Here is an 18,254-nt window from a genome sequence, read left to right as displayed (position 1 = left end):
GCTGAAAACAATCCAGCCCTCCTCCCTCTCCACCCCCAAATCAGTACCAGCCCCCCCCCCCTTCTGTCTGTCTTCCTTCTATTTCTCTTTACCCTCTCCCTCCCTATCTGTCTCTTCCCCATTACTTCTCTCCATGGCCTACTCTTTCTCTCATGTCTCCATCTGTCTTTGTCAAGCCGTATTCTGCTCCTCTTCTATCTCGCACAGTCTCTCCTCCCCCTGTCTTTTCTCCTCCGTCCTCACCTCCTCGCTGGGTATGTCACGCCTCTTTTGATGAGGATCTGTGAAAAGACGCCACGATTGCCGATTGAGGAATAGCCTGCATTTCCTTAAGGACTCATCGGCATTCAGAAAGTGCATTTTACTCCACGGGGAGATGTTGTTGGAGGGTCTTTATCTCTGAGCGCACCTTTACAGATGGAGGGAAGCTCCACAGGATCGCTTTAAGATGGGACGCAGGGAGCATAAACACAGAAATCTTTCCCCCGACACCCATCACCCTAAATATATTTAACTTTTTTAGAGAGAAAAGAGAGATGAGGGACTTGCTCATAGGATCTTTTTTTAATGTTTGCACTGACAGGCCATTGTTAAAATTCCCAGTTTAAACAGAGCAAGAAACACACATTTCCACTCATGTTGTTTGCACTGTAGTTAGTTAGTCTCACAGAGCAAATGAGGTCATTTACAGATCATTTTCCCCCTAATTAGCGTATTTGGGATACAAGAATTCTCGCAAGACAAGTCACTCAAAAAAATCCCATTTATTATTTAAATGTATTCAACAATTTCAAAAGATAAGATAGACAAACATGTCATAGATTTCATTTACAAGCTGTTTGTTCTTCTCATTATATCTATAGAGGCTCCCCACCCTACAGAGCACAATCTCATTGGCTGCTGAGTAAAATATCTGTCATTGGCTGTAGCACAGAATAACTCTGGAAAAGAACAATGTAGCTATGGCACGGCACATGCTAAAATGCAGACACTCACTGGTATGCACAGATACATACGTAGATCCTCATACGTGCAAACATACACACATACACACACATACACACACACACACACACACACACACACACACACACACACACACACACACATACACACAGACAAAACGTGCACGCACACACACACACACACAAACGTGCAGTCATAATAGGCCAAGTCGCTCACCCAATCAATTTCATTCTCAAGCAAGCTGTCAGGCCGCCATGTTGAGTAAATATTACCATAATGCCTGTGTGTCAGTGAATATGCACCTAATGAATGGAATGACATCCAGTGAAGCTCAGAGACACTGAAACAGAAAAATTGCCCACTCACCATGCCTGAAAGCCCCCCCTCTACCCCCACCGACCATCTTGCTCTCTATGTCTGGGTCTCCCCACCCACTTCAGAAGGCATATTCTTATTTTATTTTTTTATTTTTTATTTTTATTTTACCGCGAAAGAAGGCTCGGAGGTCGCCACAGCAGGGAAGAAAAAAAAGAATGGGCGCTCTTCAACTTGCGTACCTCAGAAATCTGATCTGAGGTTTTTCTGCATTCTTCAGTCACGTGGCCGGTCGTGCCGAGTTTACAGCGTCTACATAAAAACTAGAACATCGAGGAGACGATTTGAACTCTACTTTTTAATCCGAACAGCAGCAGGACATTTTTGTGGTTGAAGTGAAAAGTGTGAGGTGGTTCGTAAGGGAAGGGTATTCTCTATATGAGATGCTTTCTTTTTCAGATACATTGGAAGATACAGTGCAGAATATATTGTTATTCTCCACATGAACAATATATATAATTACCTTGTTGTATACCCAGTGATGGAGAAAAACACCCTCTGCCATCAAATACTGACAGTCTTGATTTGAAGATTTCTCTTCCAGCTGTTAGATCTCTGAGCTGCATCACAAATAACATCTCACAAATCCTTACTCTCAGTCAAACAGGATATCTTCACACTGGACAAATATATTCTTTTTTTTTTTTTTAATCTCATCTGTGTAGAATATTATGCATTTCTACAAAATAAAAAACACAATCTAAGGAAAATTTGCACGGAACAACACTACAAGTTTCAGTCAATCGAGTCCACTGACAGTACAGCTGACCGTTGCCACGGAGAGAAGAGGTGAGATCGTCCACTTTTTGCAGGGTTTTTCATTTTAGTCGTTGATATTTCTGTGCAATGGAGCAGGGCTGAAGAGGAGAGACACTGATATCTAGGAGCTTCTGACACGTCGGCATTATGCTGAGGAGCGCAGGCAAAAAACCCAGCCCACTTCCTCCCCACGTCCCACTCCTCCCACGCCGCCCGCCCGGCCCCTCTCAGTGCATCCTCAGGAGCTTTGCACCCAGGCTCGGCTACAGAGCCTGGGTGTCTTGGCTGATGGATACGAAGCAGAGGTGTCCGTGATGATGGAGAGAATTAGGAAAACTAGAAAGCATTCCGGCTTTTAACACACACACCCCCTCCCCCCTCCCTCCCTGTCGCACAACTCTCTCTCTCAATCTCTTCCTGTCTGACCTTCTCTGTGTCTGTGTGTGCTCTCAGTCTGCGTAGAGGATGAAGCCAGAGAAGGTGCTGTACTTGTTGTTGTTGCCTCCGTGGGCTTTGCCTCCGTCGAGTTTGATGAAGACCTCGTCTCCTGCGTCCAGATGGAGGATGACGCTGTTGGAGGCGTAGTCGTAGTTCTGGTCAGCGTCTTGGGCGATGGCGCTGGCACGAACCTGGAAGAAAAAGGGCAGACGTACATGTAGGAGAAGGGATCGGCTTGTTAGCTACAGTACGTGTCGGGACATTAGGAAATGCATTTAAAAGGTTGTCAGGCTCTCATACTACTCAACCCGCATACCGCATTCACTGGCGCAAGTCTCTGTTACTGCAAATCTGAAGTAAAACTATATATAGAGCTCTCACATACTTCCACCAAGGCTACACCGTCCTCTACATTTGTTATTTTGATAATACAAAAAGACCTGCACACAATCATGAGATATAAGTGCTTTCAATAGCTTGTATGTATTCTGTTCAAGAAAGTGCAGAGTTTATATTTGAAAGCACCCAATCTTACAATCTTAAAAAAAGCCATTTTGCATGGCCACAGTTTTTTTTTTTTTTAATGGTATCTTCTGACAAGGTTTTGAGATATTCTGCTAATTAACTAACAGACAAACATTTTAGGCCAAAACTGTTTAAAAAAAAAAAAAAATTTTGGGCAAAAATTTTTTAAAAAAAAAAAAAAACAAACGTAAAAACTTCATCATTTCTTGGCAGAAGTAATGAAGAGGCAACCAAAGAGCACTTCAGAAAACGTGTCACTAGTCTGAGAAATCACTTTGCTGCTTCACCACAAGAGAATTTCTGTTGCACAGACGGAGAATGTCTCAGTTAGGGAATACCCAAAATAAAAACTCAGTTTTTCATTTTGAAGTGAAATAAATTACTGGACACAACAATGGCAGAAATAGTTGTTCATATTGATATTAAACCTACAGAAGCAACTAGAGGGTCAGTCAAACCTCAGGCCTCTCTGTCAAGCAGATTTATGGTTCCAATCTAGCCAGTGGTCTTAGAAGACCTAACATTCAACCTTGGAACAAAAGGTCCACAGAAAGAGAAAGTTTCAGAAACTTAACAGCGGTGTCTGAGTCTCGTTGTGCAGGAAATGACTGAGAAATAGAACAAGAAAAACATGAATGACGCGCGCTGGATCTGAGCAGAAATATTTGATAATGCATAGTAATGAGAATGACAAGAATCACTGGAATGAGGTTGTATGATGAAAAAAGAGAAAAGGTTTTATTTATGTTAACCTTTGTCTGACTGTGTGTATTTGTGTGTGTCAGTGTGTGTATGTGCATTTGGCCATTCTGGCTATAGGACATTTGGAACAGTTTCTAAATAACCTGTCCTGGCTAATTAAGACCTCCACCACAAACATGCTCTCTCTCTCTGGGGAGGAAAGTGTAGCTGCACTGCCAAATGGGCACTGAAACAATAGATGGGGTTTTCATGCATGTGTGAGCATGAGTTGGAATGACTGCAATGTAATGTTATAGCTGAAGCTGCATTTTTTTCAAGACACACAGAGCTGTATGTGATGTTTTCTGCCTTTTATTTTTAAAACTGAAGAGAGTGAGTAAAGAGTTAGGAGACACACAGTGAAGGTCACACACTGGATATTGCCTTCATACAGTGTGTGCCTTGTCCGGTGAGCCAAGAGGCCCAATTAAATATGATCCTCCGCTACAGTCGTGAACTTAAACCTTATTCTGTACAGTGCAGACTGCAAGTATTTGGACAGTGACACAGCATTTTCTCTGGTTTTGGCTCTGAATTCCAGCACATTACATTTAAAATTTAGTTTAATGCTGAACTTGCAACAATTCCTTTAAACTGGTAAGTAAACAACTGCTAATATAACACAAACAAATAACTCCTTTAATAAAAATAAAAATATCCATATTGGTGCAACAGAACCAGACATAAATTATTTTTGAAATCCACACATTCTTCTTATCAAAACCTGGTGCCTATTTTACCCAGAATGCAACTAAACCATCAATAGTTCTATTGGGAGAGATTGGGATGTGTTATATTAGTATCATGTAATGTAGTCTCAAGCCACTAGCCTCAGGCAGAGATGGGGATCACGCTACAGTTTGAGACCCAACCAGACTTCTCACTGCTCCCTCTCCCTCCACATGTGTGGCAGCACTCTCCATGACCTGTAAACAGACTTTCATGTGTAAAACACTGACTGTAGGGTTAAAGCGTTTCACATTCATATTGGGTGAACAGTGGAGAACTCATTGCCTATACCTCAAAGTTAAGGTTATGCCTCAGCATGATGATCCTAACATACAGACCACAAAGGAGGTTTTTACGACTGAACTGGGGGATGTTCTTGACTGGTCACTTGATCTCAGTCCATCTTAGCATGTGTATCACATGCTGAAGACCTGACTGAAGGCAAGACCCCAAACCATTGGCAGAGTGTCACCAAACATTTATCTTGATTTGTCCAGTTAAATGTGCTCACCTAAAATTAACCATAAAAGGGTTATAATTCCCATATGTCAACCCAGTATGAATGAACATTAGGACTTGTTGGGCCTTGTTTCATTTCAAATCCAATATGTTGGTTTACAGAGCCGAAGCAACAAAAACTGTTCAACTCACCAAATACTGACAGTCTGCACTGTATCTCAGTGCTGTTACACAGTCTCTAACAAGGAGATCTGCATCATTCATAAATTACATTTAATAAAATCGAACGATAAGATCATTATTTTCTCTCGAGATGAAAAAGGAAGCACTGTACATCCTTTAAAGTAACCACTGGTTAAATAAGCCAATTAGTCACTTAGTCTGGTCCGTAAGGTTGAATCAAAATCAATAGTTTATGTGCATTTGAAGTGTTTTCTTGTGGCTCATTATCGAGTCTCAAAAGTCCATTGTGGCCCCTGCCTCGCCTCAGCGTTTGTCCACGCAGCTTTAAATCGGGGCTTTTCTAGCGGGTGTCGACAAGCTGGCCCAACAGGCGGCAAAGAGAGGATGCCCAATAATTAGTTGGCGTCTTTACGGACTACACACAACAGGCATATTGACAAATGTGAGCAGAGGCCAGTTACTAATGGAGATCTCCTGCACAGAAAGCATCACTATTGCCAAAGCTAGCCGGGATCCTGGAAAAGGTTCTATTGACATTTAATTTGGTAAAATAATAGAATCCACTCATTTCATAATTAACATCTTGCTAACACTAGTGCGTTGTTTTTATTTGTGTTCATTTGTTAGTTTTTGCTCTACTTGACCGGACTACTGCAGCTTTCTCTATAAATTCTGGTAATGGAGCCAAGTTTCATTAAGGGTGTTCTTGTGTTTTGTTCAGTAATGGCTATCGCTGCTAATACTAAATCCTCAGCTCATCTTCTGTTAATTTTTAACAGCCTGCTGTTGGGAACATAAAAAGTGTGCAGAGGATGTGCAGAGGCGTGCAAAGTCTTATTAAAATAGCAAACGTAAAGCTTTCAGGAACTCTCCAGTAGTTTGAATCATTCTTACATGAGAGAATCTGAGACCCTATACGTTAGTTAGGCCCTTTGATATCCTATGCGTTTTCCAGCTGTAAATGATACAAGCATTAAAGACCCGTAATAGAAACCAGAAAACCTTAAGAGAGGCATTTGAGTTTCTTAAGTGCTTTTCTCCCGATCAACACAATGACAAAAACAGACAGTACCTACACTTGAGGCTAGAGTGGATAATGAAATAAAACACAGTCTTTCTTGCTCTACTGCTGTAAAAAGCATTTAAGTGGAAAGATGCCATATCTGTGACACCTTAGATTGAACCTGGCTAAACCCGGCTGTGTGCTACAGTATGTAGGGAACAGGGCATTACACAACATCTCTGCACAACACTTCATTAAACATTATATAGAATTTCTGCAAATATTCACTAGTATTCACAACATTGCAACGGCTGCTACAGTGTAGTGTTTCTGTCATTGATGCCTGACACTGATTTTTCTGTATGAGCCAGCATGGACTGCAAATAATGAAAATGAATTTAGTTACTTGCAGATAACTATTGTTTTTTTGTTTTTTTTTTAACCTCCAAATCATTATCATGCTTCTATGCAGAGGCCAATATTCTGCTGGATTTCTTGTGAAGTCCTTTTGCAATCCATCAGGCACTCCTCTGAATGATTTTCAAACACAGAAGAACTGTTCTTTGTGTTGCCTTCACGGCTCATAGCATTGAATTGTGGAGCAGTGAGGAGCAAGGCTGACACGTCTTCAGCTTTCTTAACAATGATTTAAAGAAAAATTGATAAATAAAAAACAGCTCAATTTTGTAATGGAAGGTGAAATGAATAAGAGAATTGTTTTTTTTTTGTTTTTTTTTCATAGTGAGCCCAGATGCATTTAAAAGAACATCAAGCATGGGCACAACACTTGAATAATTGTGAATCAGGTTTTTGCAGCAACATTTCAGTCCTGGTGACCTTCCACAGGCTCCATAAAGAGCGAGACAAACTTCACTATATCGACTGAAGCACCTGGCACAGGTGTTGGTTTCTAATTTGTAATAAAGATGTGAGACAGATGGGAGGGTTTCTCAAACCCTTGAACAACATGCCACAGACAGTAGCGGTCACGTTGGTGTGAAATGTGCGAGTGCTATAAGGCTAATCTGGATAATGAAATTCTGAGGAGAGGTTTTAAGATGCAGGAGTAATATATCGAATATTGTACATTCTTTTTTTTTTTTTTTTATTGTTTATCCTCCTGATTAAATCTAGCACAGCTCATATCGATGTGCAAACAAAGCCTCCTGTTCTGATTCTGAGATTTCTGCGTCCAGTGCATATTAATATGATATGATATGCCCTGAGTGTGCAAAGTCAACACCATCTTATTAGAGGGTTACCGCTCTTGGGTTGGTGGTTGGGGGGGTGGGGGTGATGACGATGGCTCAGGAGGATTTGTCAGTTGGGATTTTAATGAAACTTTATCAAAATATTTGCTTTGCAGCTGTTCATGCTGAACCTGGGAACCTCTGGCAATGTCACAGATGTGTAATATAGCTTAAATGATTCTCTTCATTTGCTCTTTAAGGAGCTAAATTTAAGACTTCTTCAAGAGCATGAGTCATGCTTTTTTTTGGGGGGGGGGGGTAAATACAAATATAACATTTCCCTTTAGCAGAGACAGAGCGAACAAAAGCCCTGGTGAAAGTAAACTTCCCTGAAATCCTTCTCGTTCTTTCACAATGATATTTTTGTTTTGTTTTGTTTCTTTGCTCTAATGGTTTTAATCCCCTTCAGAGACTAACTGCCGCAGTCTAGGCCTCCTTCGTTTGCTTTCAATGATAAGCACGCATGAATAAAAGCTCTCACTATTTTTGAAATAATGATCAGGGAGCTGCTATTGGAGCTATTTTTCTTCTCTCTTTTTTTTTTTTGTCTCCACTGCACACAAAGCACTTGTTAGGAATATGAGCCAGAGGTTCAAATGCAGGATACAGCAGCTGTATAGTGAGAGATGAGCAGGACAAACAGCCAACCGGCAGCGCGTGACCTTGACACAGAATATGTAGAGGAACTTTGACAAGACAAACAAAGCATGAGGCCGTAAGCGCCGGCTCCCGCGATGGTAAATGAGGTGTCAGGCAATGTTGTCTTCCTTGTGGCTGCTCGCGCGTGTTTGCATCCGTCATATCGTCAACGTGATGGCTTTGATTGAATATTATTCCGAGTGGGAGACACAGAAAATTCTAGGCTGCACTCGGGCTTAATAGATAATGCGTGCGTGGAAAAGTGAAGTGTGGTTTCCCTTAACTCGTGCGCTGTTTAACTGTGAATATGAACGCCACAGTTGTCAATAATGATGGTGTTTACACTGCTCCAGAGATGGCACATTTGAAAAAAGACTGATTGTCATCGCTCCTCAGTCATGTGGGATTTCTTTTGTAATCAACAGTTTCAATTAGAATCCATTTAAAAGATGTTGTACATCACTTTCCTTCAGCAGCTGTGGTGTGTCGCATCGTATGGTTGGCTGGAGAGCTTTTATTATAAACCATTAAAATACTGTTTATGAAAATCATGGCAGTTTGAAGCTTTATGTGTTGTGTCTGGCTCAGGAGGGGCCTGTAAAGTCTCTCTGGGACAGTGATCTTACAAGAAGCTTTGTCAATGTGACAAGGACATGTCTCGTGGCTTCTCTGACAGGGATTTGTTGACTTGATGTTGAGCCTCCATTTCGATGAGTCTATTGGTCCTCTTTAAATCAAAGTGTACTGCTGTCTAATTATGTTTGAACATTCCAGCCGTGAACCACATACTTAATAGCAGCTTAGATGGCCTGCCACTGCTATTGAGCCTGATCCAGCATTTCACCGCACAACACATAACAAACACACACACCCACAGTGTGGGAAAGGCACACACATACATCCACATGCTTTTTTTCTTTTCTTTTTTTCTTGTGCGCACACACACACACACACACACACACACAAGGTGCAATTTTCCTGAAATAATGAGAACAGGAAAATACGTTGGGTTGCAAGAGAACTGTAGTGTCAGGAAGCGTCGGGTCTCCTATGTGTTACAGGTTTATTTGTCGGAGGAACCGAAGTGAAAACATGATAAGAGGAATGAAATGGTAACAGAGAATTTGCCATCTGTCAGACGAGAGCAGAAAAAGGCTTCCTGAATTAATTTCGCCAGCTGTTCTCTTTGTACCTGCTCAGCCTCCTTTGAAACAGAATGACTTTCCTGCACAAGCAAGTGTTTATGTTTGCTTACAGCAACGCAAAAAGGTGAGTCTGGTGTCAGACATTAGTTCGTTAGTTCAGTTCATTAGTTAAGCGCATGCACCACTGATACTTGATCCAGACATTGCAGCAATCTTTGAGGAGCCAGAGTGACAGTATCTCAATCCAGCAGTTGCAACAAAAGAGGATGAGATCAAGACAGCTCCTCCTGAAAAGAGGCTTGACAGTGGCAGGGGGAAAAAAATTGGCTTCAACTTTGACCCGAGATCCAGCCAGTCTTTTCTTTCTTGTGTCTGACTCATCAGACCCAGTTAATTACTGAGGTACACAGCACTGTACGCCTCTAGCACCAACACCAGAACTACAATCACAGCTCACAGCTTTGTCTGAAAAGAGACTTTTACTGCAAAATTTCCAACCTTTGTTCACACTAAGCCTGTTTTTTTTTTCCCAGTGTGCTCCCTAGTAACCCCGAGGCACTTAGATTTTCCTCTCTTCTTAAATAAAAAAGCCTCCTCTAAAATGAGGCAAAGTGAGTTTCTGTACAAGTGTTGGATGAGAAGGCATGACTGTCAGCTTTGCATTTTTCATACAGTAACCCATTCACCCTCTCTCGCTGGGGTGATTGTTGATGTGTCACCCACCTTGGTTTTTAAAGGCGGGCAGCAGGTGTTAAACACATTGAGTTATGTAGCAGACTTGTGAGTCATTTGAAGCCATTGACTCGCTGCTTTGCTGTGAAGAGGGAGAGGATAATTGTGGGTATCACTGAAGACTGAATTTGGGGGACGGCTAAATGTCAAGGGCGTGGGGAGAGGCGGAGAGAGAGAGATGTTTGCATAAGAGGGCCAGGGGCACTTGTCTATCTCCCATATGGCCCTCATTATAATGAAGAAGCCTTGTGAGTCAACACCAGAGCATCCTTGAGTCAGCCAGCCACAGGAGACAATCTATAACCTATTTTAGACTGTATGTTTTTGGTCTCTCAGTACATGAGACATTATAGAAGTATTTCACCAGCTACTTAATCTGAGATGCCAGCACAGAGAGTGCGTGCGCCGTTGGCTCTCGTGACTCTCTGTGTAGCTCAGAGTGAAATGTTTTAAAAGTAAATTGAATTATCGCAGACAAGTGGTGGGCAGTTTTCGAGCAAGTTTTGAAACTTCACCAATAAATGATAGATTTTCTTCCCTGTGCTTGCTGATGACAGCCCGATGTGATCTTGACATTTCCAATCTGTGTGATATTTCCTAACAACATGGGCCAATCTTCATTTAATAGCCCTCGCACCTAATTAGGCCAGCTCTAATGTTCCACTCGGCAGAGTGTCAAATCCAATGTCCAATTACACAGCAGATCAAGGCCAAAGGTCCGCCTCCACTACCTCTCAGGCTGATTATAGAAGAAGTGCCACGGTATACATCACACAGAAAGAAACGGGTCTGTCAGAAGAAGGAAAGAGACGCGCGCAAATGCGCACACACGCATGCACACATACACATAAGGGGATCAATACTGCAGGCAAAGAGGCTGAGGGACTGAGGGAGGCTCTCTCAAACCCTGCCTGTCTATTTCAGACAGAGTCTCTCTGTTACACCAGGCAGACACACAGAGGCCTCTCAGTGCTGAAGTCAGACCACGATGAGGAATAGCAGGTCCGAACATTACCAGAATGTTAAAATCAATCTAAGTCTTGCTTAGTGTATTGCTGTATCTGTGTGTAGATAACTCACAATGGTTGCATCATATTTTTTCTTAAATACTAAAAGATACTAAAAATGTTTTTGCCTTGTTACAAAAATCAGTAAAGACCAAAGCCTGTCCTGAGGGATAAGCTGCTGAATGGTTTCTCTTCCTGTTGTCCACACCTTTCTGTAGAGCATATGTCAATAATCAAACCAAACAGAGCAGACCCTCGTCCAGATGGCTCAGCTCACGTGTTTAATGTTGGGATTGACACCACATGCTAAACACAATGCGTGGGTTTCACCTGGATACACAGCAACTGGATAAACAGTCTTCATGTGCACCAGAGCTGAAAGCCCCCTCCTGGAGGTGCCCTCATATGGAGCAGGGAGATGGACTGAGGCGAATGGTTTGACAGGGAAATGACACGCGACTGAGCTAAGTTGAGTAACACACACACACACACACACACACAAAAAGGAATAACTATTCTCTGAAGCGAAGTGAGCTCCAAAAACAAAATCCAAGAAAAGGATTGTACGCCGTAACCTCTTCTGTTATAGTGCAATGCATCACTTGAGAGCAATGAAGAATATTGATGGCGTTGTGTGTTAGCAAATCGATTCTGTGATACCGCAATCCGTATTCTCTTTTGCTGCTTTTTTTTTTTTTTTTTTTTTTAAATAGAAGTTTTCCTTTTAAGATGAAAACTTTAGAAAAGTGAGCTCCTGTAGACCTGACACAGAGGAGAGATGGAGGGCAGTGCACAGTTGGGGTGGGTTAGGGGAGGGGGGGGGGAGGCATAACGCCATACTAATCTGTGTTGTTGTGTGTAAGTCATGTGTGCGTGTGTGTGTGTGTGTGTGTGTGTGTGTGTGTGTGTGTGTGTGTGTGTGTGTGTGTGTGTGTGTGTGTGTGTGTGTGTGCGAGGAGGAGACTGCAGAGGTAATTGCTAGGGAAGAGCCATGTGCACGAAGGACGTTGAAGCTTATTAAAGGAGGAGACAGAGTGATTATTCACTATGGTCCTCTTGAGAGACTGACGCTGAAGTCATTGCTTTTAATTAACTCTGAAACGGTTTTGCGGATTAATAACAATATTAAGAAGGGAACGGAGAGGAGAAGCGCAAACACATCCTGGATCTGGTTCAAGCTTTTTAATTACAATTAAATAGACTCAATAGCACAATAGGACAATAACTATGTCTTTTCTGTCCTCCTCTTTCTTCCCCCTTCTGCCGCGTCCAATAAATTTGTCTTCATTGTCGCGGCTGTGTCTCTCAGGATGTGTCCAAGGCAGGTTATAGCAAAGCACTGATTTAATGGGGAAGGAGTTTAGGATTGGTTGGAATATTTGGCACGCAAGCAAAAGAACAGGCGATGAAGAAGCCAGAAGAGAGAGTGTGGAGAGGAACTTGGAAAGCGGATAAAGTGTGCTGTGCTGAAAATAGATTCCTTATTTGTTTGTTTACCAGGAAGCTAACTTTTTTTGGTCTAGCTAGAAAAAGTGTCAAAGTTCTGGGGACAGTGCTGCGATTCTTGTGTTGCACTCTGCCAAGTGAAAAGAGGAAGAGCATGGGAGGGGGGAGAGGAGAATAAAAAAAAATAAAAAAAAAGAGGTAACCCGTGGATGTTGATGTTGAACACAGCTTCTAAGAACCCCTGGAGTGGGAGGAGCACATGCTGGAGTGAAACAGCACTGCAGGGCCTGGAAACCCGCTGCTTCACTAAAGCCAAAAGATGATAAAATACTGGTATTGTCTGCAATTCCCCGGCCTCCCCTGTCCCAACTCACAGTGTAGCTTTTTTCAGCCTTAATGAGCTGAGGAAAGCACCAGTGTGACTGTAGGAGCTTCAGTCTGACTCGCAGCACTTCATCAATGATGTAGCATAAGTTGGCCCAACATTTATAACCATTCACAGTCATTTACACAGACTGAGGCTCTGGGGCCTTCTCCATCAACCAACATCCTAATAAACACCACAGCAAGAGGAGAGCACGTTTATGCGTAAGCTGTGACACAGGACGGAGGAAGACGGAGACAGAGAAGCAGCTACCACTTAATAAACATTACGCGGGTCTCTGGAGATGCACACTGTGTGCGTCTAACTTAAGTACCTCCACACCCTCCTCTTGGGAACACAATGAAGCGGTAACAGAAGGCGTTTTATAGGAACATATGTTCTTCTTCCCCTATTATATATCAATGCTTTTACACCCACCCATAAACATTACTGTTGAGTGAGACATTATATATAGAAGGCAATTGCTGTAACTTGTTTTTTTTCTTTTTTGTTTTTTTTTTTTCTTGCTGGGTATGAACTTGGCCAGGGTAAAGGAGTTAACCTCCAGGGGCCTTGGCGGGACTGAAAGATTCACGCCACAGAGACGACGATGCCAACTCTATACCCATATCGTGGTCTCAGCACTTGCAACAGCTTTCTGCTTTACCCTACTTGGCAAAAGCAATAAAACTTAAAGAAAATTAAAAATGAACCAAAAATTAAATGTTTTTTTTTTGTTAGCCAGCAGATGTGACACAGGCGACAGAGACTGCTGGGCCGTGATGTCAAGTGACTTGTTTGTGAATTGTAGAGATATTTATCATTTATCTTGTTGCAGGGATCTGTGACTGCAGAGAACAGTGCATCAGCAACTCCACATGCTAAGAAACGACACTTCCTGTGACCTGTAATCTCATTTAACATTCAGTCAGAAAAAAAAAAAAATGTTTGTCACCACCAGCAGCATCTCTCATCACATTACTGTGTAACCACGTGTACAATTGACTTTGATTACAAAGATGATGGTGGCAGGACACGAAGCTCAACTGAGCCTGTGAAGCTGACAGTTCTACAGTAGAGGCATGACAGTGTGTGAAATACCCCCCACCCCACCCCACCCCACCCCCCAAACTTCTACTTTCTCATGATTTCTTATTATATAATGAACTTGAACGCAGAATTGAACTTGAAAGACCAGCAAGTATTGAAGTTTTGCATGAGATTAAATGTGAAAGCTGCTTTGTACTATGCTCTAAAGCCTCTTTTTTTCTTTTTTTTTTTTTAACTATGACAGGTTGCTTCTTCTCTCATTTGTTTTCTTTACATTCTTACGTTTTATTTCTCATGTTTGTCATGATCCTGGTGAAGACGCAGTTTCAGCCTGAGTAAACACAGCACACAAAGAGTGAAATAACTGTCGTGCAACATCCATCATTTTACGGGCAAAACGCGTTTCGCAGTCACTTTGAAGGGAAGAGATGTGACGGCTGATCGGAAAAGCTGCAAACTACACTGGCACACATTACCAACCTGAGAAGACCCTCGGGGGCGCAAAATAAGATTAGCGCCCCATTAAAATGATGCATCAAAGAAGCCGTGAATAGATCACGTAGACGTTCTAATGCATTTAACACGACGGGGAGAGACAGATGGATGCAGCGGCGGACAGATAACATTAGCCGGTGTGTTTGCACAGACAGGTACGGTCCAAATATTTAAAGCGAATTTTCTGACACTCCTTCCCCCTCACCTTTTTTCACACAATGCGCCGAGCTGCCAAAACCCACAGTCTAAAAGTTAAATGGGTCGTTTATAACAGAAACGGGAGGTAATATCTACATAATAATAATAATAATAATAATGATAATAATTAATAACTCGGAATGGAATCGTCACATATATTTAACCAAACAAAAGTAAATGGATGGCGACATCTTTATTACTTCCAACTCCTGCAGCTTCATTGTCATCATCATCACTCCAGACTTTCCACTCTGAACCTCTCTTATTCCAACACTCCAACACGGACTGCCAGTAAATTCCACAAGATATTAATCCCAGTTCAGGAAAAAAAAAAGAAGGAACGCCTGATCGCTTTCCAAATTTTTACAGTGGCAAGGCAAAAAGACCGGCGCGCACTACCCGCCCACACTGTGACCGTCCTTTTGGATCGCGGGACGCGGCAATGTCAGGACGCATCATGCGAAGAGGGGACGCGGGTTGCAACTAGTCAACACAGCTTTATCTCCAGGCGCGCCGGGTGCCACAGCTGTGCGCTCTGGGCTCTGGAGGCGCATGGCAGATGCGCACGCTCGCCGCACAAAGTCACTTTTTATTCACCTGCTTTATGAAAAAGCCTCCTGCAATGTATGGATTTTTTTTTTTTTTTTTTTTTTTTTTTAAAGAGAGCCATAGAGGAAGTAGCTAGGGAGAGGAGGAGAGTGGGCATCAGAGGAGTCAGGCATGCTTACACTGGGGGAGAGGAAACTCAGAAAAAGTTTTGAAGCACCAACCTGGCCATTCTTGCAGAGGTCTGCCCACATGCTGGTGCCATCCCCTCCTCTCATCAGCACATGGTAGATGAAGAAGTATGTGCCCGGTATGCTGCAGATGAACTTGCCCGAAATACCATCGTAGTTGTTGCCCAAGTTGGTGACCACGTCGTCAAACTTGAGGATCTCATAGCCTTCGTGGGGGTTCTTAAGCCCTGCATAGAAGGCCACCCGAGGCACCGTGCTGTAGGTGGCTGTGCTGATAGCTCCATTTTCGCCCAGACCCAAAATCCCAGTCCTTCCTTGATCCCCTCTTTCACCAGGAGGCCCAGCTGGTCCTGGTGGCCCCGGTTCTCCCGGCGGTCCACGTGGTCCGGGCTTGCCTTGCTTGCCAGGCTTCCCCTGTGGGCCTTGCAGCAAGGTGGAGGGTGGAAGCACGTTGCTGTGGTCGCTCAACGCCTCAGCCTCAGCCTGGAGACCGGTGGAGCTGGTGCTGCTGGCCGGAGTGCCCTTGTTCAAGTAGGGGTCGCACACCATACGACAGGTGCCCAGCATCTCATAGTGGCTGGCATCTGTACCCACGGAGCTGACGAGCACAGGGATGAGGACCACCAGCACCAGGACCAGCATAACCCCAACGGCAGCCGCCACCAGGGTCTTCCTCCCGATGCTGAGTCGGGGAAGGGGCTGCGCTGCCAGCGTGGGTCTCCCGGGGGCGGAAATGGTGACTGTTTGGTGTGGGGAGCCTGTCACCGATGAAAGGGACCCAGAGATCCCGAGAAGAGTTGCAAGAGGAGCGGCGAATGTGTGAGGGTGAGACAGAGACCCACATACACTTGATACACCTCACTGCTCTGCTCAGTCACACTGAAGTAGGCAACCGGTCACTCACACATACAAAAAGACTTAAGGAAGCCCAAGCATACAGAGGGAGACATTCAGCGCGTACTTACAAACACAATCTGACTTGTGAGAAGAAGCAAGAAGGATGCAGAGCCCAGAGGAATGAAGTGAGAGACAGAGGGAGCGAGACACAGAGAGAGAGAGAGAGAGAGAGAAAATGATGAGAGTGGGTGAGTGTGAGAGATACAGAGCAGCCACTGGATCTGTGTGTGTTTGTGTGTGTGTGTGTGTGTGTGTGTGTATGTGTGGTGAGTTTGTGGTGCCGGATTCTCAGGCTTGGCTTTTTATACGGCGGTAGCAGCAGAGCCCCCTCCTTCCCCTCTGCCCCCCCCCCATCGAGTGAGAGGTTGGTGTGGTTACGTCCCCCTTTCTCTCTGTCTCCCTCTCTCTCTCCCTCTCTCTCTCTCTCTCTCTCTCTCTCTCCTCTCTCTCCTCTCTCTCAGAGAAACAACTCTCATCATCACATTGCATTTCTCTTCTATCACTCTCCTGATCCACAGTGGAACCAACACAACCTTCCTGACCATCTTGCTCCCCTTCTTTCATCCCCCTCTCCTCGCCTTTCCCCTCTTTCCCCCCCAGTTTAGAAGCCGCTTCTCACTCCCTTGCTTTCTCCTCTCTCATCAGCATCCAGCCTCTAAAAATAAAGATGGAGCTGTGGAAAGACAGTTTTTTTTTCTTTTTTCTTTTTTTTTTTTTTTTCCTGGAGGTGGGTTCTAAAGATTCATGCATATATGTGCACAGACACAAGACAACACTTAAATCTGCCATGCCAGGAAATGCTTGCAGCTTCTCATAAAAAAAGGTGCTAATTACAAAAGTTAAAGCCAAGAATGAAGTGCTCAACCAACAAAACCAACTGCTTCAAGACTTTCTGTGGCACATCACACACATGGGTAAAGGGATATCTAGTGGCTGCTGACGTTGACCCTGTTACTTTATTCGCCCTCTCTGCCCCCCCCCCCCATGTCAATAACTGTGTCTCTCCACCTGAACGCGCTGACACCATTTCTTATTGGTGTCTTTTTTTAAGGTATTGATTTCATGTTTTTTTTTTATTTTTTTTATCAAATTAAGGGTTCTGGTTGGGAGGAAAAAAAAATCTATATGCAGCTGTGATGTCATTTGTTTGACATTTTCATCCCTTTAGAGCAGCGGTCCCCAAACTTTTTTCAGTGGGGGCCACATCAACTTTCCTTTCTGAGATGGGGGGCCGAGGTTAGTCTATAACAGGAAATGATATGGGCCAGGGTGACAACCAGTATTATTGTGGAGATTACAATGATAATTTGTTGTAGCTGCCCTTCGTTTGGCTTTGGCACCACCTGTTGATTTGCAAAAAAAAGTAATAAAAAGTCTTCACATGTGTTTATTTGAAGTACCACAGATACTCCATTTATTTTATAGAAAATAACAACACAAACTGATGGTAATGCCGGGGGGGGTGGGGGGGGGGCCGGCGGGCGGCTATGCTCTACTTTGCCTGGGCCGCAATGCCTTGTGCGGGGGAGGCGGGGGGCGGCCGGCAGGCAAAGCTAGCTGCTGCTGTGCTGGGTTGCAATGGCTGTGCGGGTGGGGGGCGGGGCGCGCCGGCGGGCCGCGGGCGGGCGGCTAGCTTGCTTGCTGGGCGCAATGGCTGTGCCGGGGGGGGGGCGCGCGGCGGGCCGGCGGCGGTAGCTCTACTTGCTGGGCGCAAATGCCTGTGCCGGGGGGGGGGGGGGCGCCGGCGGGCAAGCTAGCTCTGCTTGGCTGGGTGCAATGGCTGTGCCAGGTGGGGGGGGGGGGGGGGCGCCGGGGGCCGCCGGGCGGCTAGCTCTGCTTGCTGGGCGCAATGTGCTGTGCCGGGGGGGGGGCGCCGGCGGGCGGCTAGCTCTTACTTGCTGGGCGCAATGCTGTGCCAGGGAGAGGGGGGGGCGCGGGCGGGGCAGCTAGCTCTGCTTGCTAGGTGCAATGGCTGTGCCGGGTGGGGGGGGGGGCGCCGGCGGGCCGCGGGCGGCTACGCTTCTGCTTGCTAGCGCAATGGCTGTGCGGGCGGGAGGGGGGGGCGCCGGGCGGGCAGCTAGCTCTGCTTGCTGGGCGCAATGCCGTGACCGGGGGG

The 18,254-nt window shown here is 44.6% G+C and overlaps 1 protein-coding gene across 1 annotated transcript; it reads right to left on the bottom strand.

Annotated features, from left to right (window-relative positions):
- Positions 1–2,496: 2,496 nt before the first annotated feature.
- On the bottom strand, positions 2,497–16,025 carry LOC111217660 (C1q-related factor-like). Its single transcript, XM_022739624.1, has 2 exons — positions 15,275–16,025; positions 2,497–2,729 (listed from the first exon to the last, which is right to left on the bottom strand). The coding sequence occupies exons 1-2, from the start codon at positions 15,881–15,883 to the stop codon at positions 2,550–2,552; spliced, it is 789 nt and encodes a 262-aa protein (XP_022595345.1). The 5' UTR covers positions 15,884–16,025; the 3' UTR covers positions 2,497–2,549.
- Positions 16,026–18,254: the final 2,229 nt, after the last annotated feature.

This window comes from Seriola dumerili, unplaced genomic scaffold (genome assembly GCF_002260705.1).
Source record: "Seriola dumerili isolate Sdu_G_001 unplaced genomic scaffold, Sdu_1.0 BDQW01000044.1, whole genome shotgun sequence".
In the NCBI taxonomy this organism is placed as follows: domain Eukaryota; kingdom Metazoa; phylum Chordata; class Actinopteri; order Carangiformes; family Carangidae; genus Seriola; species Seriola dumerili.
Note: the sequence above shows the minus strand (reverse complement) of the source record. Positions and strands in the feature narration are given on the sequence as shown.